Source organism: Coregonus clupeaformis, chromosome 14 (assembly GCF_020615455.1).
Source record: "Coregonus clupeaformis isolate EN_2021a chromosome 14, ASM2061545v1, whole genome shotgun sequence".
Taxonomy (NCBI): Eukaryota; Metazoa; Chordata; class Actinopteri; order Salmoniformes; family Salmonidae; genus Coregonus; species Coregonus clupeaformis.
In genome coordinates this window covers 42,493,418-42,520,578 of record NC_059205.1, presented here as the reverse complement: position 1 = coordinate 42,520,578, position 27,161 = coordinate 42,493,418, and the positions used below count along the sequence as shown (strand labels likewise).

Below are 27,161 nucleotides of genomic sequence, written 5' to 3'. Positions count from 1 at the left end.
GCCGCAGTTCAGGGTTTCGTCTATACTGGACCCACCACCATCCACCACACTCTTACATTCAACTTTTGTAGCCCAACAATGGTTTGTCTGTTGAAACAGTATTAGGGAGATTTGACAATGGCCTGATGATGGGTCTGCGTCCAAAATGGCGCCCTACTCCCTATATAGTGCACTACTTTTGACCATAGTCCTATGGCCTTGGTCAAAGGTAGTGCACTATATAAGGGAGAGGGTGCTATTTTGGACACAGACGGTGTTTGCTAAGTGACAGGATGGATGATACAGACAGTAGTTTGGGACTAGTAGCTGTTTTTGTTATTTCTCTCTTTTCTGACATTTGCATGTTTTGCTTTGGGTTAGTTGTTTATAATATAAAATAAAATGTTATTTGTCACATGCGCCGAATACAACAGGTGTAGACCTTACCGTGAAATGCTTACTTACAAGCCCTTAACCAACAATGCAGTTTAAGAAATAGAGTTAAGAAAATATTTACTAAATAAACTAAAGTAAAAAAGTAACACAATAAAATAACAATAACGAGGCTATATACAGGGGGTACCGGTACCGAGTCAATGTGTGGGGGTACAGGTTAGTCCAGTTAATTTGTACATGTAGGTAAGGGTAAAGTGACTATGCATAGAAAATAAACAGCGAGTAGCAGCAGTGTAAAAACGAAGGGGGGGGGTCAATGTTAGTAGTCCGGGTGGCCATTTGATTAATTGTTCAGCAGTCAAGGAAGTGTTATTCTGTTCAGTTGACACGAAGATGCATTTATGTGCAAAGTAGTTACAGCAACTAACTGTCAGTAATATTAGGAGAAGCCTTTTAGCGTAGTGAGAGCCACACAAAAGAATGGCAGGCAGTAGCCATCTGGTCAACTAACTGATATCACCGTACTAGATGCTTAGGAGTCCCCTTGTAATGTGATTTAAAGGGGACAGTTCAGTATCAAGTGCCACGGAGACCGAGGGCAGCGGAAACAAGTGTTGTTGTTGTTATTTCTTGAGGGATTTTCTAGTGTTGCCTCACACTTAAGACCTGTTGCAAATCATATGGAAAAGTTATAGCTTTACAAGCATTATACAGCTGCCTCTTTTTTTATAGACTGCTCTATCAATCTCCCATTATCTTCATGCCAATATTCTCACACTGAAAAATGTATTGTTTTGGCCTTGGACCAAATCATCGGCAGGATAGAACGGCTGACTCCGGTAAGACAAGGGGTGGCGGTCTGTGTATATTTGTAAACAACAGCTGGTGCATAAAATCTAATACTAAGGAAGTCTCAAGGTTTTGCTCGCCGGAGGTAGAGTATCTCATGATAAGCTGTAGACCACACTATTTACCAAGAGAGTTTTCATCTATATTTTTCGTAGCTGTCTATTTACCACCACAAACCGATGCTGGCACTAAGATTGCACCCAATGAGCTGTATAAGGCCATAAGTAAACAGGAAAACGCTCATCCACAGGCAGCGGGGACTTTAATGAAACTTAAATCCGTTCTACCTAATTTCTACCAGCATGTTAAATGTGCAACCAGAGGAAAAAAACTCTAGACCACCTTTACTCCACACACAGAGACGCGTACAAAGCTCTCCCTCGCCCTCCATTTGGCAAATCTGACCATAACTCTATCCTCCTGATTCCTGCTTATAAGCAAAAACTAAAGCAGGAAGCACCAGTGACTCGGTTAATTAAAAAGTGGTCAGATGATGCAGATGCTAAGTTACAGGACTGTTTTGCTAGCACAGACTGGAATATGTTCCGGGATTCTTCCGATAACATTGAGGAGTACACCACATCAGTCACTGGCTTCATCAATAAGTGCATCGATGACGTCGTCCCCACAGTGACTGTACATACATACCCCAACCAGAAGCCATGGATTACAGGCAACATCCGCACTGAGCTAAAGGGTAGAGCTGCCGCTTTCAAGGAGCGGGACTCTAACCCGGACGCTTATAAGAAATCCCGCTATGCCCTCTGACAAACCATTAAACAGGCAAAGAGTCAATACATGACTAAGATTGAATCGTACTACACCGGCTCTGACGCTCGTCGTATGTGTCAGGGCTTGAAAACTATTACAGACTACAAAGGGAAGCACAGACGCGAGCTGCCCAGTGACACAAGCCTACCAGACGAGCTAAATCACTTCTATGTTCGCTTCGAGGCAAGCAACACTGAAGCATGCATGAGAGCATCAGCTGTTCCGGATGACTATGTGATCACGCTCTCCGTAGCCGATGTGAGTAAGACTTTTAAGCAGGTCAACATTCACAAGGCCGCAGGGCCAGATGGAATACCAGGACGTGTACTCCGAGCATGCGCTGACCAACTGGCAAGTGTCTTCACTGACATTTTCAACATGTCCCTGACCGAGTCTGTAATACCAACATGTTTCAAGCAGACCACAATAGTCCCTGTACCCAAGGACACTAAGATAACCTGCCTAAATGACTACCGACCCGTAGCACTCACGTCTGTAGCCATGAAGTGCTTTGAAAGGCTGGTCATGGCTCACATCAACACCATTATCCCAGAAACCCTAGACCCACTCCAATTTGCATACCGCCCCAACAGATCCACAGATGATGCAATCTCTATTGCACTCCACACTGCCCTTTCCCACCTGGACAAGAGGAACACCTACGTGAGAATGCTATTCATTGACTACAGCTCAGCGTTCAACACCATAGTGCCCTCAAAGCTCATCACTAAGCCAAGGACCCTGGGACTAAACACCTCCCTCTGCACTGGATCCTGGGCTTCCTGACGGGCCGCCCCCAGGTCTTATGGGTAGGTAACAACACATCTGCCACGCTGATCCTCAACACAGGGGCACCTCAGGGGTGCGTGCTCAGTCCCCTCCTGTACTCCCAGTTCACCCATGACTGCATGGTCAGGCACGACTCCAACACCATCATTAAGTTTGCCGACGACACAATAGTGGTAGGCCTGATCACCGACAACGATGAGACAGCCTATAGGGAGGTCGTCAGAGACCTGGCCGTGTGGTGCCAGGATAACAACCTCTCCCTCAACGTGATCAAGACAAAGGAGATAATTGTGGACAACAGGGGGAAAAAAGAGGACTGAGCACGCCCCCATTCTCATCGACGGGGCTGTAGTGGAACAGGTTGAGAGCTTCAAGTTCCTTGGTGTCCACATCACCAACAAACTATCATGGTCCAAACACACCAAGACAGTCGTGAAGAGGGCACGACAAAGCCTATTCCCCCTCAGGAGACTGAAAAGATTTGGCATGGGTCCTCAGATCCTCAAAAAGTTATACAGCTGCACCATCAACAGCATCCTGACTGGTTGCATCACCGCCTGGTATGGCAACTGCTCGGCCTCCGACCGCAAGGCACTACAGTAGGGTAATGCGTACGGCCCAGTACATCACTGGAGCCAAGGTTCCTGCCATCCAGGACCTCTATACCAGGCGGTGTCAGAGGAAGGCCCTAAAAAGACTCCAGCCACCCTAGTCATAGACTGTTCTTTCTGCTACCGCACGGCAAGCGGTACCGGAGTGCCAAGTCTAGGTCCAAAAGGCTTCTTAACAGCTTCTACCCCCAAGCCATAAGACTGTTGAACAGCTAATCAAATGGCTACCCGGACTATTTGCACTGCTTTATTTGATTTATTGCTGTAGTGAATCATTAAATCTATTCAATCCCTGTTGTTAAGTCTAACTGTACGAAACAACATAAAAATGGCAATTTCCATATGTCAACAGACAAGAGAGCTGGTGAATAATAAGTGTTCTACTGTGACCCTTCCCAGTCCCCTCCCACCCTCCTGCCTGCCCCAGTCACCAGTCACCCGCAGGCCTCCAGTGTTTCCAAACAAACATGTGACTGTGATATGTGGCCCGTGTTGTAGTAGCCCCAGTCTCTGTTATCTCTCTCTCTCTCAAGTTCACAGCACTGTTTAACAGTCCCATTGTTAATTCATAAAGCCTATCAGAGAACAACAGGCCTACGCTACAGGCGGCTAGCCGATAGCCCTCTTACACAGGCTGCTGCCCAAATGGCACCCTATTCCCTACATAATATTTAGTGATTTTCCACCTGAGACTTACCCAGCACCAGTGTGTCACCAGTGTTTATGTTAATGTTAGCTCTAGTGTTATTTTGTTTCCCTCAGGAGTGTGACACTAAATACTTGGGGAGGAGTAAACTATTTTGCAAAGAGCAGAATCAACAACCTCTGCATCATCAAGACAGTTGATTTTGTGATGTGTTAATTATAGAAAGGTGTTAACCCATGTTCACAGTGCGCCAATGTTATGTAAATGATTGAAAAGTACCAGTTGCCAGGTCATGACCCCAAGTCACAGCAGGTCCACTGAGGCCATGACCCAATGAGACACCTGTGCCGGTCCATGGAGATAGAAACAGAAAAGTCTGAGCTTTTAGTGCACAATTTTTGACCAGAGCCCTATGGGCATTGGTCAAAAGGTCTCTAGTCAAAAGTAGCGCACTATATAGGGAATAGGGTGCCTCTAAATCTTTGTTAAAGTTTAGCAGCAGTGCTGGCTGTGAATTCCATTAGTGTTCCACAGTCGACTCCCGATAAGTGTGCTGCAGTTCACCACCAGTCCCAAATACATACATACATGTTCTACAATATACTGTATCTGTGTCACCTTTAACCTTTAACCAAGGTGACAAATGTACCTAAACACACCATGTTTACAGTAAGCTGTACAGTAAGCTTGTGGTCACTGTACATGTGTTTTATGAATGCATGGAACGTCAAAGAAAACACAGGGTAAATGACTGACTTAAAGCACCTTCCTTTCAAGCCACCTCTCTATCTCATGAAGAGAACATATTACTGAAACCAGTTGAACCATACTATTCAATCCAACCCATTTTTTATGTGTCATAATACTTGTTTTGAGTAATAACATGGACTAATTGTCAACACTCTCAGGTCTGATTTACCAGACACAGATTCTCCATTGAAGGTTTTTCTTAGTCCAGAACTAGGCTTAATCTCTGTCCGGGAGTTTAGCTACTTTCAGATACTCTACTAATGCCTGGGCCATAAACATTACTATTCCTGACATTCACACTACTTTTCTACAGTCTAATGCATTTTCTCAATGACCTACTATTTATGTTTTACCATATAAATCACACAAAAAAAAAAATGTAATTAAGCTTTTAGTGGTTCGCCATGTAATGAATAAACGTATTGCACATCTCAGTCTTTGCCAAAAAAACTCTTCACAACTGGTCCTTACATTGAACACTCACTCACTCACTCACAGGCATGCATACAGGAATCCAGGCCCTGAATATCATGTTCTCTGCTGTTCTACAGAGTTCTACACTCTACCTGGCACCAGAGCGATTCCAATCCCTTCTACGGCCTGTGGGTATGTCCCAAATAGCACCCTATTCCCTATATAGTGCAATGCTTTTGACCAGAGTTCTATGGGCCCTGGTCAAAGTAGTACACTATAAGGAATAGGGTGTATTTTGGGACACAACCATGGATATACACTACATGACCAAAAGTATGTTGACACCTGCTCGTCGAACATCTCATTCCAATATCATGGGCATTAATATGGGGTTGGTCCCCCCTTTGCTGCTGTAACAGCCTCCACTCTTCTGGGAAGGCTTTCCACTAGATGTTGGAACATTGCGACGCTCCCCCTCCAACCTGACAGAGCTTGAGAGGATCTGCAGAGAAGAATGGGAGAAACTCCCCAAATACAGCTGTGCCAAGCTTGTAGTGTCATACAGAAGACTCAAGGCTGTAATCACTGCTAAAGGTGCTTCAACAAAGTACTGAGTAAAGGGTCTGAATACTTATGTAAATGTATATTTCAGTTTCTACAAATCTGTTTTTGCTTTGTCATTATGGGGTATTGTGTGTAGATTGATGAGGGGGGAAAAAAAACAATGTAATCAATTTTAGAATACGGCTGAAGGTAACAAAATGTGGAAAAGGTCAAGGGGTCTGAATACTTTCCGAATGCACTGTAAGGCAACCAGACCTTATGAAAGTTGGACAGTATACCCTTAATCTTTGTAATAAATCTAATCTAGTGATACATAATTTCACATTTCTTCCATCCATTGTGGGAGGATAACTAACCTTCCAATTAATGGCAATGCATTTCTTAGCCACTATAAATGCTAGGTTACACAGTTTCTTCTGATAACAGTATCAACATTTCCAAGCAAACAAAAACAGGGAGAAGGGAAAATCTGTAGACATGCTGAGATAAAAGGACATACTCTTTGCCAGAATTCAGCCAGCCTTCACAAGACCATAACATATGCAAATATGTCCCCCTTTGTGTTTTACACTTACATTTACATTTTCGACATTTAGCAGACACTCTTATCTATGGTTCACTTATCCATCTGATAGTTCACTTACAAATTGGTGCATTCACCTTATGATAGCCAGTGGGACAACCACTTTACAATATATATATATATATATATATATATATATATATATATTGTAAAGGTCGGCAGGGAGTCTAGTTTTCCTCAATTTCCGCTCGGCTGCCCGGAGCCCTGTTCTGTGAGCTCGCAATGAGTCGTCAAGCCACGGAGCAGGAGGGGAGGACCGAGCCGGCCGGGAGGATAAGGGACATAGAGTCAAAAGATGCAGAAAGGGAGGAGAGGAGGGTTGAGGAGGCAGAATCAGGAGATTGGAGGGAGAAGGATTGAGCAGAGGGAAGAGATGATAGGATGGAAGAGGAGAGAGTAGCGGGAGAGAGAGAGCGAAGGTCGCGACGGCACATTACCATCTGAGTAGGGGCAGAGTGAGTAGTGTTGGAGGAGAGCGAGAGAGAAAAGGATACAAAGTAGTGGTCGGAGACTTGGAGGGGAGTTGCAGTGAGATTAGTAGAAGAACAGCATCTAGTAAAGATGAGGTCAAGCGTATTGCCTGCCTTGTGAGTAGGGGGAGACGGTGAGAGGGTGAGGTCAAAAGAGGAGAGGAGTGGAAAGAAGGAGGCAGAGAGAAATGAGTCAAAGGTAGACGTAGGGAGGTTAAAGTTACCCATAACTGTGAGGGGTGAGCCATCCTCAGGAAAGGAACTTATCAAGGCGTCAAGCTCATTGATGAACTCTCCAAGGGAACCTGGAGGGCGATAAATGATAAGGATGTTAAGCTTGAATGGGCTAGGACTGTGACAGCATGGAATTCAAATAAGGATATAGACAGATGGGTCAGGGGAGAAAGAGAGAATGTCCACTTGGGAGAGATGAGGATTCCTGTGCCACCGCCCCGCTGACCAGATGCTCTCGGGGTATGCGAGAACACATGGTCAGATGAGGAGAGAGCAGTAGGAGTAGCAGTGTTTTCTGTGGTAATCCATGTTTCCGTCAGCGCCAAGAAGTCGAGGGACTGGAGGGTAGCATAGGCTGAGATGAACTCTGCCTTGTTGGCCGCAGAACGGCAGTTCCTGAGGCTGCCGGAGACCTGGAACTCCACGTGGGTCGTGCGTGCAGGGACCACCAGGTTAGAGAGGCAGCAGCCACGCGGTGTGAGGCGTTTGTATGGCCTGTGCGGAGAGGAGAGAACAGGGATAGACAGACACATAGTTGACAGGCTACAGAAAAGGCTACACTAATGCAAAGGAGATCGTAATGAAATTAACTAAACATCTGGGGAAGCGAGGCCTCCCTCACTAACCTTTCACTGAAACACTCAAATACAAATCTTCCAACTTCCACTTTAGAAATTATAATTGTTGTAATCTACAGTAGTTCAATGTTTCCAGGAATAGACTAACTTAGTTTATTCAGCTAGCTAACTTGGTACAGTATTCTTCTGTGAAAACCGCCCAGGGCACCGTTTCCTATGACGCCATAGCTAACTAGCATGCTAGCATCCAATAACTCACGGTTTAGCACCAATACTTGGTTACAACAAACTACCAATGGATCATTCATGTCCGTGTCTAGTTCCTTTCATAACGCAGAAGTAATTAAACATTGGCTAGCTAGCACAAAGTCAGTCATGCTAGCTACACAAGTGGATTACACATCTCGAATGTTCAGAAAGTGAAGCTTACGTTGCAAAATTCTCATTGACTAAAATGATACAGTACTGCTAGCTGGTAATGTTGGCTAGCTAGCAGTGGCTGCGGTGGTAACTGTTTGAAAATGTAGCTGGCTAGCTAACCTCGATAGTTTCTCTATACTAGACCTTTGTCTTTGATACCAAGACAACTATGTAGCTAGCTAACTTTACACTAATCAAATCGTTCCGTTGAAATGTATTTAGTTGCTACAGTACTGCTAGCAGGTAGAGTTGGCCAGCTAGCAGTGGCTGTGGTGTTGACTTAGTATGGAAAACGGTGTCGCTGCGAACGAATGTATCTGGCTAACATTACACTAATCAAATCAAATAGTTCCGTTGTAATGTATTTGGTTGCTACAGTACTGCTAGCTGGTAAGGTTGGCTAGCTAGCAGTGGCTGCGGTGTTGACTGTAAAGTAAAGTTGGCTATAACTACCTACAATAACTACCTAGATAAACTATCTACAATACCTACAATACCTACCTACAATAATTACAGGTACTCTTAAGCGTGAAATAACATTGGAAAATATCCACAGTTGCTAACAGTTACCAAATTACCAGTAGCTACCCGCTAGCTAGCTAGCTTTATTGGTCCAGGTAGTGGGTTAGCTAGCTAGCCTCGTGCTTCACCAGTCTCAGCCGAATACACTACAATACTTACCTACAATAACTACCTGGATAAACTACCTACAATACCTACAGTGGGAAGAACAAGTATTTGATACACTGCTGATTTTGCAGGTTTTCCTACTTACAAAGCATGTAGAGGTCTATAATTTTTATCATAGGTACACTTCAACCGTGAGAGACGGAATCTAAAACAAAATTCCAGAAAATCACATTGTATGATTTTTAAGTAATTAATTTGCATTTTATTGCATGACATAAGTATTTGATACATCAGAAAAGCAGAACTTAATATTTGGTACAGAAACCTTTGTTTGCAATTACAGAGATCATACGTTTCCTGTAGGTCTTGACCAGGTTTGCACACACTGCAGCAGGGATTTTGGCCCACTCCTCCATATAGACCTTCTCCAGATCCTTCAGGTTTCGGGGCTGTCGCTGGGCAATACGGACTTTCAGCTCCCTCCAAAGATTTTCTATTGGGTTCAGGTCTGGAGACTGGCTAGGCCACTCCAGGACCTTGAGATGCTTCTTACGGAGCCACTCCTTAGTTGCCCTGGCTGTGTGTTTCGGGGTCGTTGTCATGCTGGAAGACCCAGCCACGACCCATCTTCAATGCTCTTACTGAGGGAAGGAGGTTGTTGGCCAAGATCTCGCGATACATGGCCCCATCCATCCTCCCCTCAATACGGTGCAGTCGTCCTGTCCCCTTTGCAGAAAAGCATCCCCAAAGAATGATGTTTCCACCTCCATGCTTCACGGTTGGGATGGTGTTCTTGGGGTTGTACTCATCCTTCTTCTTCCTCCAAACACGGCGAGTGGAGTTTAGACCAAAAGCTCTATTTTTGTCTCATCAGACCACATGACCTTCTCCCATTCCTCCTCTGGATCATCCAGATGGTCATTGGCAAACTTCAGACGGGCCTGGACATGCACTGGCTTGAGCAGGGGGGACCTTGCGTGCGCTGCAGGATTTTAATCCATGACGGCGTAGTGTGTTACTAATGGTTTTCTTTGAGACTGTGGTCCCAGCTCTCTTCAGGTCATTGACCAGGTCCTGCCGTGTAGTTCTGGGCTGATCCCTCACCTTCCTCATGATCATTGATGCCCCACGAGGTGAGATCTTGCATGGAGCCCCAGACCGAGGGTGATTGACCGTCATCTTGAACTTCTTCCATTTTCTAATAATTGCGCCAACATTTGTTGCCTTCTCTCCAAGCTGCTTGCCTATTGTCCTGTAGCCCATCCCAGCCTTGTGCAGGTCTACAATTTTATCCCTGATGTCCTTACACAGCTCTCTGGTCGTGGCCATTGTGGAGAGGTTGGAGTCTGTTTGATTGAATGTGTGGACAGGTGTCTTTTACACAGGTAACGAGTTCAAACAGGTGCAGTTAATACAGGTAATGAGTGGAGAACAGGAGGGCTTCTTAAAGAAAAACTAACAGGTCTGTGAGAGACGGAATTCTTACTGGTTGGTAGGTGATCAAATACTTATGTCATGCAATAAAATGCTAATTCATTACTTAAAAATCATACAATGTGATTTTCTGGATTTTTGTTTTAGATTCCGTCTCTCACAGTTGAAGTGTACCTATGATAAAACTTACAGACTTCTACATGCTTTGTAAGTAGGAAAACCTGCCAAATCAGCAGTGTATCAAATACTTGTTCTCCCCACTGTACCTACAATCTAAAGGCATGGTTTAAGCTTTACTCAACACATATAAAGAAGAAGCCAAGCTTACCTCCCCGCTTAGAGGAACACAACCTCACCCCATCGCCTCCTCGCCTCCAGTAAGAATAATTACATTTCTGTGTGCATGATATTCAGTTTCACTGGCATATAGTACATTCTATGTATGGTCTTAAACTGCAGTAATTTATGTCTGAGATTATATGAACATGACTGGGCATTCTAACATATCTGTATCCATTCAACATCATCAATAGCGTCTCCCAGGTCTTCCTCATATTTTTGTTTGACATGTTTTGTGTCATCGGGAAAATCCTTTATCAACCCTTGATACAGTTTGGAAATCAACTTTAGAGGTTTGTCAGACTGCCTTAAAATATTTTCAATCTTTGTAGCTTTTTGCTTGTCCAGTGTTTGCTGCACAGAGAAAATAGTGTTGTCTCCAGAAATTCACCTCAGCTCCGTCACAGACTGGTCTTCCCTGGCTGCCTGACCCCGATGAGACCCCATGTCTCCATCTGATCCTGCTCAGATGAGGCATGACAAAGAATTACATTGGTGTACATGTATACATTATATATCTCCCAAGTGGCGCAGTGGTCTAAGGCACTGCATCGCAGTGCTAGCTGTGCCACTAGATATCCTGGTTCGAATCCAGGCTCTGTCGTAGCCGGCCGCGACCGGGAAACCCATGGGGCGGCGCACAATTGGCCCAGCGTCGTCCAGGGTAGGGGAGGGAATGGCCGGCAGGGATGTAGCTCAGTTGGTAGAGCATGGCGTTTGCAACGGCAGGGTTGTGGGTTTGATTCCCACGGGGGGCCAGTATGAAAAAAATACAAAATACAAAAAAAAATGTATGCACTCACTAACTGTAAGTCGCTCTGGATGAGAGCGTCTGCTAAATGACTAAAATGTAAATGTAAATGTATATTATCCATGATAATCAATGGTTCAACAATTGAAATTATCATTATTCCCAGATCCCAGACTGTATCCTACACATCAACTTTGTATCCATTCATTGGTTGTTATAATATACTGCACAATTCAGCTGTAGACTGGTCTCCCCTGGCTGTCTGACCCTGCAGGGACACCTGTCACCATCTGATCATGCTAAGACATGATGAGCATAGTGTTGTGTACTGACTGTGCACCATGACAGTGAAGCCTGTAGAGCTGTTTATACCGTGTCAGTGTGAAAAGTAGGGAATTAGTTAGGGAAACTGCAGATCAATAACGTTACATTGCCATACTGACTAATAAAAACTTGCATTGAACTTGCACGTCAGAATATCAGTCTTTAATAATTTGGTCGCTGGTTTCATTGTTTGATTCAGGTCTAGTGTGATAGAGGCAAAAATAATAGCTAAAGTTAGTGAGCTAGCTAGCTAGCTAACATTAGCCAACTTTTGGCTAGCTCTGCTAGCTAATGGTACATTGGTACATCATACAATTTACTTCTGTTGAAACGGGACAAAACAAAGGCTACAAAACATTTCCATACACACAACAGCTGTTAGATACTGCTACCTGACAGATAGCTAGAGGCTAGCTAGAGCTGAACTGGCTGTGGTAGCTACTAGTCGCTTCAGTCGAGAGGGGATGAAACATTAGCTAATGTAACATGTCAGTTACACTACTAGCTCAGCACTGGGAATATATATTTTTTATTCTGTCAAACAGCAGTTACCTTGCCAGCTAGATCAGTCAACTAAAGAGTAGCCATTTTCTGCTCTGCTTGCTTTTAAAACTCGGAGAAAAAGCGCAACACAGACAGCAGCTGCCTCTGTTAATCTCTCCCGTGATGGTCCTATACGCCAGCCTTTCAGAAGCTTTGCCTTCACACAGCCTGTCTGCAAGCTCTGTGGTGTCTGTGCGGTCCTAAATTCAGCCGGCTGAAACCAGAAAACAGCCTACACAGAATGTGTGTGTGGGGGGGGTCATGTCCCCCCCGTCCCCAGTAAAAGTTGCACCCCTGGGTTTAAGTATAACTTTAGTATGACTGAAGCTTTTAGTGAGAGGTTTAATGCTTTAATATTTAATAATTGTATCCCCCAAACTCATATTCATTATATAAATAAGCTAGTTTAATTTTGTCTGGCTTACCATTCCAAATAAAGATTAATATTTTTTTGCTCATATACACTGAACAAAAATGTAAATGCAACATGTAAAGTGTTGGTCCCATGTTTCATGAGCTGAAATAAAAGATCCCAGAAATGTTCCATACACACAAAAAGCTTATTTCTCTACAATTTTGTGCACAAATTTGTTTACATCCCTGTTAGCATTTCTCCTTTGCCAAGATAATCCATCCACCTGACAGGTGTGGCATATCAAGAAGCTGATTAAACAGCATGATCATTACACAGGTGCACCTTGTGCTGGGGACTGGTCCCCTGTAGCTCAGTTGGTAGAGCATGGCGCTTGCAACGCCAGGGTTGTGGGTTCGTTTCCCAAGGGGGGCCAGTATGAAAAATGTATGCACTCACTAACTGTAAGTCGCTCTGGATAAGAGCGTCTGCTAAATGACTAAAATGTAAATGTAAAATGTGTAGTTTTGTCACACAACACAATACCACAGATGTCTCAAGTTTTGAGGGAGTGTGTAATTGGCATGCTGACTGCAGGAATGTCCACCAGAGCTGTTGGCAGAGAATTGAATGTTCATTTCTCTACCATAAGCTACCTCCAACGTCGTTTTAGAGAATTTGTCAGTACGTCCAACCGGCCTCACAACCGCAGACCATGTGTATGGCGTTGTGTGGGCGAGCAGTTTGCTGATGTCAACATTGTGAACAGAGTGCCCCATGGTGGGGTTATGGAATAGGCAGGCATAAGCTACGGACAACGAACACAATTGCATTTTATCAATTGGCAATTTGAATGCACCAAAATACCACAACGAGATCCTGAGGCCCATTTTTTTTTTAAGGTATATGTTACCAACAGATACATATCTTTATTCCCAGTCATGTGAAATCCATATATGAGGGCCTAATGAATGTATTTCAATTGACTAATTTCCTCATATGAACTGTAACTCTATAAAATCTTTGAAATTGTTGCGTTTATATTTTTGTTCAGTTTAATTTGAAAAACGAGTCGTCTGGAGTAGGCTGCGACATAAGTAAATAAGTAAACTGTGATATGACTAAAGCATTAATCAGTGCTATTTTGCCTAAATAGACAGGTATTTACCTCGCCATGGTTGAAAGATCTTGTCTATTTTTTATTTTTTTTGTTCCTTGCTGTAGAAGGAGCAGGCTGGCCACAGATGGTGTCTCAGCTGCATTAGATCCTACTGCTTGACATCCTGCTGTCTGACAACAGAATCATACTCAGACTCAGAAAGGAAGGACAGTGTCAGATTGAGACAGAGGGAAAGATGTAGACCTATGAAGCTGATTATCTCGCTGTCAGTTCAGTTGTCAGTGGTGTTGAGCATATGTCTCAGGTGACTCTCTCTCATGGAGCCCAGGGATGGGTGTGGCTGCATACTCTGAAAGCATAGGCTTCTGCTCCCCTCTCTATGGTAGTGCTCTGTGGTAGAGGTCTTCACGGGTCCAAAAAGTTGGACCCCGTTCCGAAATGGACCTGGGGCTTTCCCACCCGGACCCGATATGCATAAATACATTTTTTAAATACAGTGAGGGAAAAAAGTATTTGATCCCCTGCTGATTTTGTACGTTTGCCCACTGACAAAGACATGATCAGTCTATAATTTTAATGGTAGGTTTATTTGAACAGTGAGAGACAGAATAACAACAAAGAAATCCAGAAAAACGCATGTCAAAAATGTTATAAATTGATTTGCATTTTAATGAGGGAAATAAGTATTTGACCCCTCTGCAAAACATGACTTAGTACTTGGTGGCAAAACCCTTGTTGGCAATCACAGAGGTCAGACGTTTCTTGTACTTGGCCACCAGGTTTGCACACATCTCAGGAGGGATTTTGTTCCCCTCCTCTTTGCAGATCTTCTCCAAGTCATTAAGGTTTCGAGGCTGACGTTTGGCAACTCGAACCTTCAGCTCCCTCCACAGATTTCCTATGGGATTAAGGTCTGGAGACTGGCTAGGCCACTCCAGGACCTTAATGTGCTTCTTCTTGAGCCACTCCTTTGTTGCCTTGGCCGTGTGTTTTGGGTCATTGTCATGCTGGAATACCCATCCACGACCCATTTTCAATGCCCTGGCTGAGGGAAGGAGGTTCTCACCGAAGATTTACATGGCACCGTCCATCGTCCCTTTGATGCGGTGAAGTTGTCCTGTCCCCTTAGCAGAAAAACACCCCCAAAGCATAATGTTTCCACCTCCATGTTTGACGGTGGGGATGGTGTTCTTGGGGTCATAGGCAGCATTCCTCCTCCTCCAAACACGGCGAGTTGAGTTGATGCCAAAGAGCTTGATTTTGGTCTCATCTGACCACAACACTTTCACCCAGTTCTCCTCTGAATCATTCAGATGTTCATTGGAAAACGTCAGACGGCCCTGTATATGTGCTTTCTTGAGCAGGGGGATCTTGCGGGCGCTGCAGGATTTCAGTCCTTCACGGCGTAGTGTGTTACCAATTGTTTTCTTGGTGACTATGGTCCCAGCTGCCTTGAGATCATTGACAAGATCCTCCCGTGTAGTTCTGGGCTGATTCCTCACCATTCTCATGATCATTGCAACTCCACGAGGTGAGATCTTGCATGGAGCCCCAGGCCGAGGGAGATTGACAGTTATTTTGTGTTTCTTCCATTTGCGAATAATCGCACCAACTGTTGTCACCTTCTCACCATACTGCTTGGCGATGGTCTTGTAGCCCATTCCAGCCTTGTGTAGGTCTACAATCTTGTCCCTGACATCCTTGGAGAGCTCTTTGGTCTTGGCCATGGTGGAGAGTTTGGAATTTGATTGATTGATTGCTTCTGTGGACAGGTGTCTTTTATACAGGTAACAAACTGAGATTAGGAGCACTCCCTTTAAGAGTGTGCTCCTAATCTAGGCTCGTTACCTGTATAAAAGACACCTGGGAGCCAGAAATCTTTCTGATTGAGAGGGGGTCAAATACTTATTTCCCTCATTAAAATGCAAATCAATTTATAACATTTTTGACATGCGTTTTCTGGATTTATTTGTTGTTATTCTGTCTCTCATTGTTCAAATAAACCTACCATTAAAATTATAGACTGATAATTTCTTTGTCAGTGGGCAAACGTACAAAATCAGCAGGGGATCAAATACTTTTTTCCCTCACTGTATAGAGACCCGCGAGAGGAGGAAGAGAGGTGCCGCTCTAGCAGGCAGGGAGGGGCCGTACTGTGTGCGAGTGACACGGGGAGGAGGGAGCGAGAGACCGCAACCAACCAAGCGGACTCACGCTATAGTAGACTAATAGCTGCCATAGCTTGGTTATTTATCATCAAATACGATTTACGTAGTACCTTTCTTGGACTGCATCAAACCGGGAGAAGCTAGTTAAGCTAGCTAACGTTAGCTAGCTAGGCTAACTGAGGCGGCAGTGCATGCGCTTTCTAATCCTACAGTTGCAAATAACAACTTCATTCAGAATATTAAGGAGCAGCCTACCTGTTGGCTCTTAATCGTTGAAGCCAATCCTTCTACTTTAACTGTTAATTGCATCATTTAAATTCCATCTTCCATTGATTAAATATCTCCAAATTTTTGCCACACACCGAGCGAGGCTCTATGACAGTAGCCTATTCCTGCTTTGATGACTGATGATTGGCCAACTACAAGCTACACGCTCCACTCTGGTGAAAAGCAAGAGCAGCAGCATAAATTATAAAATGTCTCTCTCTATATACTGCAGCAGTCTCTTTGGTCTCTGGCCCTTCCGGACAAGTCAGTTAAAATTACACATACCCGTGACAATCAGATCAGATCCGACCCAGACCCGTGACATTATTTAGAATTCTGGATCCGGACCCGCTCGGGTCCCGGATCTGGCCTCTACTCTGTGGTGGTGCTCTGTAGTAGTGAGTGGGAGGGCATCCATACAGGCATGGTTTAAAAGGCTGAGCTCTCATATCCTTCCTGTCTGCATGCTGTCAGGGATGACGCCAATTCATCTACACTGCTATGTGTCCCAAATGGCACCTAGGGCTCTGGTCAAAAGTAGTGCACTAAGGAATAGGGTGCCATTTGGGATGCAGACCACTATGAGAGCAGCTTATTTTATAGGGGAAAATTAGGTGTGAACAAGCTTTTATTGACATTGATTGATTACGTATAGAATCAGTACAGTATCTAGGTAAATGGATTTACTGTATTGTGTACTTTAAAAACCGTTTTGCGCTACAGAAAATATACTTCTGTTGGTACCTTGTCCATGGTGTAGAACTGCAGGGTATTTGTTTCTGTCAGAGGAATGCCTGACCCCCTTTCGCTAATTGTGTTCAAGTGACCTCTTCCTTTGTATACCTCCTGGTCCTAATTTCTGAATGTGTTGAAACCTCCCTCAGTGTAGTACTATGGGTCTGTGGCCGAAATGGGACCCTATTCCCTATTTAGTGCACTACTTTTGACCTAAGCCCTATTGGCCCTGGTCAAAAGTAGTGAATAGGATGCCATTTCAGACACAACCTGGGTTTCTGTTGCATAGGTGTGCTAAATCGACGGAATGGCCATGTTTTATCCAAGACTAATCCACACTGTCAGTCCATTTAGAGTTCCCCCAGGTGGTTTCCAGCCAAAAGTATTGTAATGTGCTATTGCTTCTCACCCACAATAACAGGGAATGAAGCCTGAGACCTGAAGATTTGTGTTAGCTCCTTGAACTGCCTAGGCTTTGTCTCAGCGAGCTAACAAAAATGATAACCAAAAGGCCCTCTCTCAACTCTGGCACACCCCTCCGGGTCAGTTGGCCTACAGCCAGTCTAGCATACTCTCTGTCTGGGTTGCCGCCAGGTCATATCCCGCTGCTGCTGACTAACACCTCAGACCTCTTCTTCATCATCATCAGCAGCAGCAGTAGCAGCACCCCCAGGTCTCTGCATCCATCACAGTAGCCCTTTGCCGTATTCGAACATGATGATAAGAAAAAATGATGAATAAATGACACAAGGCAGAGAACATGTTTTTCCTTTTAACACCCCTCATAGCAACTCCTTTGGAGCTTGTCATTGAGATGAATGGGTGATTGTCCAGTTCTGTGGTACATTGTTCTATAATCTACTGGATGGGTCTGGGTCTGCCTGCCAGGGGAAGGGATACAGTAGGGCTGGGTGCATACCAAATGGCACCCTATTCCCTTTAGGGGGGCCAGTATGAAAACATTTATGAAACGTTTTGAAGAAGTATGAAAAAATAAAATGTATGCACTCACTAACTGTAAGTCGCTCTGGATAAGAGTGTCTGCTAAATGACTAAAATTTAAAAAATAGTGCACTACTTTTAACCAGGGCCCAGTAGTACACTATACAGGGAATAGGGTGCTGTTTGGGACACAGTAGGCCCCTGCATTCCTGGCATTTTTTATTCAGAATTTACCCAAAAAATGCTTTTCAAGGTACTCCATTTCAGTACAAGGCTATCTTCGAGGGACTTATCTCACTCTTGAGTATGAAGTTGGCTTAGCTTTGTGCTTTGAGTTTATTATATTCTATTATGTAAGGTAGCACCTCTAGTCCAGTTGTTTGAGCATGAAACCCCCATTTCCTGGTTCAGCTGAGGTGCTGTTGAGGTGTTGTTGCCTCTGGAAAAGTGACTCAGTGAGGGCTAGAGTAGTGTTCAATGGTATCAAATGTATATTTTGACACATTGCAGATATTATCATGGAGACTTCTTTCTTTCTTTATGATGCACAGTCCAAGCGAATGGTAGCTATAATGGCTTAAATTAGTATCCTTCAGTACCTTTTTCTCAATCAGGGTAATTTACCATACTATAGCATATGTATAGCATATGAGTGTAACTATCTGTTTGATGTGAGACATGCACGCCCATCCGTAGCTCATATACCCAGGCCGTGATGTAGATATGCTCTGAATCACAAAGCATGAATAATGCTTCAATGTCTCTGTGAGAGTGAAGAGAAACAAACATCAATTTATAAATGAGTACTAGAGGGGAGAGAGGTACCAAAAACAACACATAGGGCTCTGGTCAAAAGTAGTGCACTATGTAGGGAATAGGATGCCATTTTGGACGCAACCTGTAGTGCTTCACTGTTAAGGCTGCTCACTCTTTCATTTCCTACAGCCTGTGTGACTGTGTCCCCTGTGTTTTCCAGGAAAGCTTTTCATTAGTGTTTTAATTATATTATTATTATTATTAATCACCATCGGCGGGTAAGAGCCAATTTATCCTCCTCAACACTAGTGTGTGTCCTCTGCTTCCCCTGTCTTTCTATGGAGTCCATCCAAACTATACTGTGCTGGCTTGGATATTTTCTTTTCACATTGTCCTTTCCAGCACACTTCCAGAAACTATTGTGGATGTGTAGTTAACAACGAGGCCAATGCATGGACGAGAGAGAAACATAGGGTATAAATGTAACCTTTGAAATGATGTGTCATCTCACCCCTACATTTTGGCGCTCAGTTGTAAGTTGCATGTGTTTGTCTACAATGAAATGTTTTCATATTCAACAAGAGGGTGTTTTTCTCTCTCTTGCAAGACATTTGTGTTATAACTTGAGGAACTCCACACTTCTGATCTGACGGGTTAATATTTAAGCTGCGTCTCAAATGACACCCTATTCCCTGTACCAGGGCCCTAAAGAGAATGAAGGAAATAGGATGTCATGTTCAGTAACTGACAGAGTGATTTATTGTTTTTGTTTTCACAGAGCTGAACATGGAGTACAACCCTTCTGACCATCCTCGGGCCAGCACAATATTCCTCAGCAAATCTCAGACGGATGGTGAGTGGCTCTCAATCAATCAATCCAAAATAATGAATCTTTGACATCACTCAACGGGTTCATTTAATATGGACATACCAATAGGCCTTGTACTCCATGTTCAGGCCTTTAGCTAAAACCAGGTCTGCCTCCCAAATGGCACTCTATTCCCTACATAGTGCACTACTTTTGACCAGAGCCCTATGGACCCTGGTCAAAAATAGTGCACTATATAGGGAACAGGGTGCCATTGGGGACATCTACAGGGTTTTTTCCTGACCATGTGACCTGACCAAGAAAACGCCCAGGTTTATCAGGGAAAACTCATGGATACTGGCAATACAGTATAACCTCTGGATTATGTTATAAAGTATGATATTCCCAGATCACAAGACCGCTTCCAGGGAACACAGACAGATCAGCTCTGTGTGGTAATGTATGCCTTGCCCAGGGGTGTTTCCCTAGAAGTACTATCAATACCTGCAGCCTCGGGGGATTCTCATCCTATCACACGGTGTGTTTTTAGGTTAATTGACACAATTGTCCAGGATAGAAGCTACATTTGATACATACTATTGTATTAAAGTGAGAGCCAGTGATAGTTGTGTGTTTGAGTTGAACAGGTAAATTAAGTAGATAGCTTTTGGTTGTTTTTCAGTGGAGTTGTCAAGCAAAAATGGTGAGTATTGTATATACACAGTAAGACTCAGACAGAGTGCTTCTGCTTCCCCCTAGCTGTGGAGTAATGTCTGCCTCTAATATTCTCTGTTCATAACCAGTAACCAGCCCTAGCCATAATGAATAATCTCTGATCGTGTGATATTAACCACTTTGTCCTCTTTGTGCACACTTTGATACGCTTCTCACTGTACAGTATGTTGCAAATAACGCATGTAGGGTCCATAGAAGCCTTTCTGTTTCAGTGCAGAATGTCTTGCTGAAACTCTCATCTACCATTGTGCTTTTTTCTATTGCTTACACAATCTCTAGGACAGTGGTATTCAAACTTTTTCAGCGGGGACCCCATTTTGTTTGCCAGAATTTCTGGGGACCCCATTTTCTTCACACAAATTTCTCACAAACCCACCCCATCCCAAATCTAATGGCAAAACCTTAAAATCTGTACATTTCGATATTTACATGAACAAATAATCTTCAACTCATAAAATTTTCATCTCTTATCAACCAATAAATGTACTCAATAACATTTTATTTTTCTAAATGTATCTTGTCCCACAAAATATTCTGTACTCTTAAAAAAAAGTAAAATAATTTTGGCGACCCCACTGCAGTTCGGTCGTGACTTTGAATACCGCTGCTCTAGGACAATGCTGATAACCAAGGATTAAAGCCCTTCTCAATCTTTCTATGTTTTATCTCTGTTTAGTGCGTGAAAAAAGAAAGAGCCTCTTCATGAATTATGTGAGTATTAAATACGTATTAAATATAAATTCAGGCTAATATATTATTTCCTTATATTCCTTATAACGACATGCCCTCTACACATTTCAGTTGAATGCATTCAGTTGTAGAACTGACTAGGGATCCCCCTTTCCTTTCCCTTTACAATTGCAGCAATATAGAGATGTGTATTTGTAATTCTATTTCATTATTGTAGCATGGATCAACTAGAAGAAAACACAGCTCCTGTTCCACCATCTTCCTGGATGACAACACAGTCAGTCAGCCCAATCTTAAATTCACCATTAAATGGTGAGTGTTTGTCCCAGTTACGTTTACATGAGTTTACCTATGGGACAGACAAAAAGTACTGGTTATGACAAATGCTTCAACAACTACCCTTCTTTCTTGACAGTGTATCTCTTGCAATATATTACCATATAAAGAACAGGTAAGAATACCCTATCACTTTGAGCAAGCAATGCCTTGAATGGAGAGTTTGGTTGGCTAGTGTAACAGTCCAGTAAAACATTTGACCTTTGACATTTGACCTTTCCTGAATGGCCTGTTTCAGGGACACAGATGGAGGAATGCGGCAAGACATTTTTGACGAGAAGCTTCACCCTCTCTCGGTAACAGCCAAAGCAATCAGTTCCTGTGTTCATATTGACCCACGATGTGTGTGTTTGTGTGTGTGTTTGTGTGTGTGTTTGTGTGTGTGCGTGTATGCCTTTTTGTATGAATCTATAGATTTAGTTTTATACAGTGACCATGTTCATAAAGCCTTCTTCTACTCCCTCAGAAATCTGAAGTGCCGTCTGACTATGACAAACACGACCCCGAGCAGAAACAGATCTACCGCTTCGTCCGGACGCTGTTCAGTGCTGCTCAGCTCACTGCAGAATGTGCCATTGTTACACTGGTAAAGGAGGGGGCTGGTTGACTCCATTGTTTATGTCCCAAATGGCACCCGAACCCAAACCCTACATAGTGCACTACTTTTGACCAGGTAGCTTACCAATGGGAAACTTGTTTAGTCAGAGGTGTCATAAAGTAGACCTATATCTTTTTAGAAAAGTTAATTCTTAGCTTGTCGTACACCTTCTCAGACATGGCAGACAGCACTCCTCTCCACCAAGTTATTCTATCCCCTTTAGCCACAGCCTTTTATGTTTGATCAACTAGTGTCCTGTTTGTTGCTGTCTGTCTGTCTATCCTCAGTCAGACACGGGCTTGGAGTGTTCCTGTCTCAGGCTGATCACCATGTGAGTCAGTCTGTCAGAGGCTGCCTAACTAGCCTGTGAGTGCGTCCCAAATGGCACCCTTTTCCCTATTTAGTGCACTTCTTTTGACCAGGGTCCATAGGCTTATATAGGGAATTGGGACGCAGGCCAAATCTGTCAGAAGAAGCCTCCTAACTAGCCTCTGTCTGTGGGCGGCTGGCAGCCAGTTTCAGAGCCTGTGATATTCATTAACGGGAGCAGCAGTGGAGAAGAACTAGGCCAACAGCCAGGGGCCAAAGCCAGTTAGCCACTGAGTCCTCTACTGCATGAACGTAAGAGACCTTTGGGCTACTACTCTACTGCCAGAGGAACACACAGACGGTCTGCAGCCAGAGCAGGGCTAACGTCAGCATCACAGAAACACATTTTCCACGCACCAAGTGACATTTCGATGCACCAACGTTGTGGCCTTGTCTTCAATTTACACACATCCTTGTCTTCTCTCGGGAGGTCATCCTGAGAGGGCCCTGGGGGCTGAGGGGGAGCAGGGGGGAGGGAAGGAGGAGGGATGGGGGGCTGAGGGGGGCTGTGTGGGAGTAGGGGTGAGGGAGGGGGTGAGGGGGAGTGGGAGTGAGGGAGGGAGGAGGGATGGGAGGCTGTGTGGGAGTAGGGGTGAGGGATGGAAAGAGTGGGTTAAGAGGGAGTTCACGGGAGGTCACTGTATGAATCAAGCTTTAGATACAGGTCAGATTTGCAATATGGGTCTGTGTGTGCCACGCATTATCAGGAGATGAACATACTATTTAGGGAATAAGGTGTTATTTGGGATGCAGACAATATCACAAAGGTAGTTGCCTCAATTACCTCATGACTTTAGTATTAACTTTCCCAGTGTGTTTTTCAGGTGTACGTTGAGAGGCTGCTGACGTATGCAGAGATAGACATTGGCCCAGAGAACTGGAAGCGTATCGTACTGGGAGCCATTCTGCTGGCCTCTAAGGTTTGGGATGACCAGGCTGTTTGGAACGTAGACTACTGCCAGATCCTCAAAGACATCACCGTGGAGGACATGTAAGAAGAAAATAAATCAGGATGTTATTTTCAACAGGGACTCTTCTGCCAGCTAATTTTAGCTGACCTGTTTTGCTGCTCACATTAGAGAGTACACAGTTTTTCTGGAATGCTCAGACTTAAAGCTTTACGGACTTACTGTAGGTCTGACACTGGACCACATTTTGAAATCAAAACCATGTACATTTATGTACAGTACAGTACATTCAACAATTTGTTTTTACACTGATGTTTTGGATATGTGCCCCTAATATGTTGGTGTCGATCTCTAGGACAGTGAGCTGTCTCTGAATGAGTGCCATCAATTGTTGTGAAAAACATATATACTCACTTTTTTCTCAACAGGAACGAGCTGGAGCGTCAGTTTCTGGAGCTTCTGCAGTTCAACATCAACGTTCCGTCAAGTGTTTATGCCAAGTATTACTTTGACCTGCGCTCACTGTCAGAGACCAACAACCTGAGCTTCCCTCTGGAGCCTCTGAGCCGGGACAAAGCCCAGAGACTAGAGGTGAGCCACCACTCAATCCAGCTGTTTATCAATAACCACATTTATTTAGAAAGCCCTTTTTACATAAACAGCTGTCACAAAGTGATTTTATAGTAGCCCGGCCAAGACCGAAAGAGAAAGCAGAGGCTTTGCAATACAGGGTAGGCACTTTGTGTCAACTGCTGATCTGAAAATGGCTGTATAAATACATTTGATACATGTGTTGATGGCAGCTGGTCCTCTGAATAGTATTGGTTTAACACTTTAACTACATCTTCTACATCTTTTAGTCTATGCCTGAAGGCCAGTAACAATTCAATTCAAGCGATTAATCTGAGTTTGTTTATCGATTCATCATGGTTGTTGCTCCTGCAGGCGATCTCAAGGTTATGTGACGACAAGTACAAGGATGTCAGGAGAGCTGCCAAGAAGCGCTCAGCGAGTATGGACAATCTGGTCGGGATGCGATGGGTCCCTGCCATCCTCTCCTAACAACCACGAACATAGACCACACCTGAGATTGGGCCTGAGGCCAGCATGGGGACTTCTAGAGACCACAACTGAGACTGGGCCTGAGGCCAGCATGGGGACTTCCAGTCTCTACCTGGAGTAGAGTTGAACAATTCTGGTAACTTTCCCAAAATGCCTTGGTTTCCAGAAATCCTGATTGGAGGATTCCAGATTTCATGCTGATTCCTGGGAATTTTGGAAAAGTTACCGGAATTCTGCAAACCTAACCTGGATAGACACACCGACCTTGTCCCTGTCACAGATAGATGCCTTCACAGTGCCTCCGCTCCTGTAACAGAGAGTGAAGAGCTCTCTACAGGACTGGTAGTTCACTGACTGTTAAGAGTAAGAAAAAGGAAAGCTTTCTTGTGATACAACATACTGATTGTTAAGAGAGCTCATGACATCACAGTTTCCTGTGGACAGAAGCAGACAGGCGACCATCAAGACCATCAGAAGTAGCCAGCCAACCATAACCGTGGCAACATTAGCTTTATGCATTGTAGCAGCAAACCAAGAGAGAAGTTGTCAGAAAACAGCATTCCAGTGACATCTGACCTCTTCTCCTGGGTCGTACCAAACGAAAGAAAAAGGACTGAAACGGGTGGACGACCTGAAGTTGTCCATTAAGAAACCATTTCGGTTTCGGTTGGAAAACATTTTGCTACGGTGTGCACTAATGAATACGACCATGGGTCCTGGACTGTCCAAGCTGGCGTGGCTCAACAGATGGTTGGTTGCCTTTGGAGATGGTTCTGTAGCTTTTGGTGAAAGGGTTTTTATTAATTTTGTATTCATAAGGTTGTTTTCACTGCCTACTGCTATAGCCGACCAAACCCAAGTACCTGCAGACAGTATTTGATCAGGTAAAAAAGCATTCTAGCTGCACAGGTGTTTCTACTGGAGATCTACATTCAAATTCCAGAAACATTTGTTCATAATTATTTAATTACCCAATTATTTTGTTCGTTCAAACAAGTTGACCATATTACTTTACTATCCACTGGGCAAAAACTGGTTGAATCAACTTTGTTTCCAGGTCATTTCAACAACCAAAAATCAATGTGATGACGTTGAATCAACGTGGAAAACTGATTGGATTTGCAAAAAGTAATCAACGTAAGGGAATGTTGTATTTTTTTCACTGAACTTTTAACATAAACTTTTAATGTAAATCAGAAATAGACGTTGAACTGACGTCTGTGCCCAGTGGGTACCTTTCCACTAGTATACCTCCCTAGTTACTGTACATCCTAATACTCAGAATGTTGTATTCAGATCTGCAGCTAAATTCATAATTGAATCTGGGTTTGGCGGATGCCAGCAGAACGCTACCTGCCCGAATGCATAGTGCCAACTGTTAAGTTTGGTGGGGGGGGAATAATGGTCTGGGGCTGTTTTTTATGGTTCGGGCTAGGCCCCTTGTTCCAGTGAAGGTCAATCTTAACGCTACAGCATACAATGACATTCTAGACCAGGGGTGTCAAACTCATTTTAGCTCAGGGGCCACATGGAGGAAAATCTATTCCCAAGTGGGCCGGACCGGAAAAATCATGGTATATATAACTTAAAAACAACAACTTCAGATTGTTTTCTTTGTTTTAATACGATCAACATACAACATAAAGCTGGAGCCTGAGGACAGTGTGTCCAAAATAGTACAAGCACAACATCACTATTAATCATAAAACACCTCAAGTTTATTTGAAAATTCTAAAGAAAAAGAACACACAAACACACAATGCCTCAGTGATTAACAGAACTGTTTCAAAGATCACAGAACTATATCAGGGTGTCATTTCTCAGGCAGAAATGTAGATAAAAATAATGAAATCCTGTTCCCCAAACAAGTGCAAGAACCACAGAGTCAAGAATAGGTTAAATATACAAATACAATTTAAATCAATTAAAAACAATAGCACATCAATATAAAAACATATAAACATAAAGCTGGAGCCTGAGGACAGTGTCCAAAAGCACAACATCACTATTAATCATAAAACACCTCAAGTTATTTGAAAGTTCTGAGGACAAAGAACACACAAACCCACAATGCCTCAGTGATTAACAGAACTGTTTCACAGATCACAGAACTATATCAGGGTGTCATTTCTCAGGCAGAAATGTAGATAAAAATAATGAAATCCTGTTCCCCAAACAAGTGCAAGAACCACAGAGTCAAGAATAGGTTAAATATACAAATAAAATCAATTAAAAACAATAGCACATCAACATAAAAACATATAAACATAAATCTGAAAGCGTTGCTCAAACTCCCGTAACAGTCCCGTTATTTTATCTTTGAACCGCTTCATGTCTGCCACATGTTGGGTCGCGCACATTTTTTCAGACAGGGGAAGTGAGCTGCATCACCACCGGCAAGTTGCGTCTCCCACAATGACAGCTTCAACTTGAAAGAACGTATGCTGTCATAATACTGCGTGACAACTTTGTTGCGCCCTTGAAGCTGTTTGTTCAAGTTATTCAGGTGCTCTGTAACATCCACCATAAATGCAAGGTCCTGCATCCATTCTGCGGAATGAAATTCTAACACTGGTTTGCCCTTTTCTTCCATGAACTGTTCAATTTCTTCTCGTAAATCAAAGAAACGCCTCAGCACAGCACCTCGGCTTAACCATCTTACCTCAGTGTGGTATGGCAGGCCATAGATGTGGTCTTTCTCTCTGAGAAGGCTGTCAAACTGACGGTGATTCAGGCTTCTGGATCGGATGAAATTAACAGTTTGGATGACCACCTTCATGACGTTATCCATCTTTAATGACTTGCAACACAAAGCCTCCTGGTGCAAAATACAGTGAAAAGTCAAAAATCACGTCCTCCATTTGCAGATTGCACTTTCTCTCTGAACTTTGTCACAACGCCTGCTTTTTTCCCGATCATTGAGGGTGCACCATCTGTAGCCAGGCTGACAGCGCGGGACCAGTCCACTCCGACCCTGTCCAGCGCGCCGACGAGTGCGGTAAAAATATCAGCTGCTGTCGTTGTATCTGTCATCGGCACCAACTCCACGAACTCCTCGGTGACGGTCAATGTGTCATCAACTCCGCGGATGAAAATGGACAGTTGTGCAACATCTGTAATGTCCGTGCTTTCATCAATTGCAACCGAAAACGCAATAAATGACTTTACTTTTTGCTTCAACTGGCTGTCCAAATCCACTGAAAGATCTGAAATCCTGTCTGCAACTGTGTTTCTTGTCAG

General features: G+C 43.7%; 1 protein-coding gene across 2 annotated transcripts in view; it reads left to right on the top strand.

Moving 5' to 3' along the window:
* The window catches only part of LOC121580870 (cyclin-Y-like), a 34,832-nt gene extending 9,523 nt beyond the window's left edge, over positions 1-25,309 (top strand). Inside the window, exons 2-11 of one of the 2 annotated variants that reach the window (XM_041895988.1) lie at positions 19,194-19,268; positions 19,906-19,926; positions 20,635-20,669; positions 20,866-20,960; positions 21,064-21,099; positions 21,223-21,280; positions 21,451-21,570; positions 22,776-22,942; positions 23,288-23,450; positions 23,805-25,309. In XM_041895988.1, the coding sequence (XP_041751922.1) occupies positions 19,194-19,268; positions 19,906-19,926; positions 20,635-20,669; positions 20,866-20,960; positions 21,064-21,099; positions 21,223-21,280; positions 21,451-21,570; positions 22,776-22,942; positions 23,288-23,450; positions 23,805-23,921 (887 nt within the window). In that variant the 3' untranslated portion in view covers positions 23,922-25,309. The remainder of the gene's footprint in view (positions 1-19,193; positions 19,269-19,905; positions 19,927-20,634; positions 20,670-20,865; positions 20,961-21,063; positions 21,100-21,222; positions 21,281-21,450; positions 21,571-22,775; positions 22,943-23,287; positions 23,451-23,804) is intronic. The other variant, XM_041895989.1, reaches the window with a different exon arrangement.
* Positions 25,310-27,161: the final 1,852 nt, after the last annotated feature.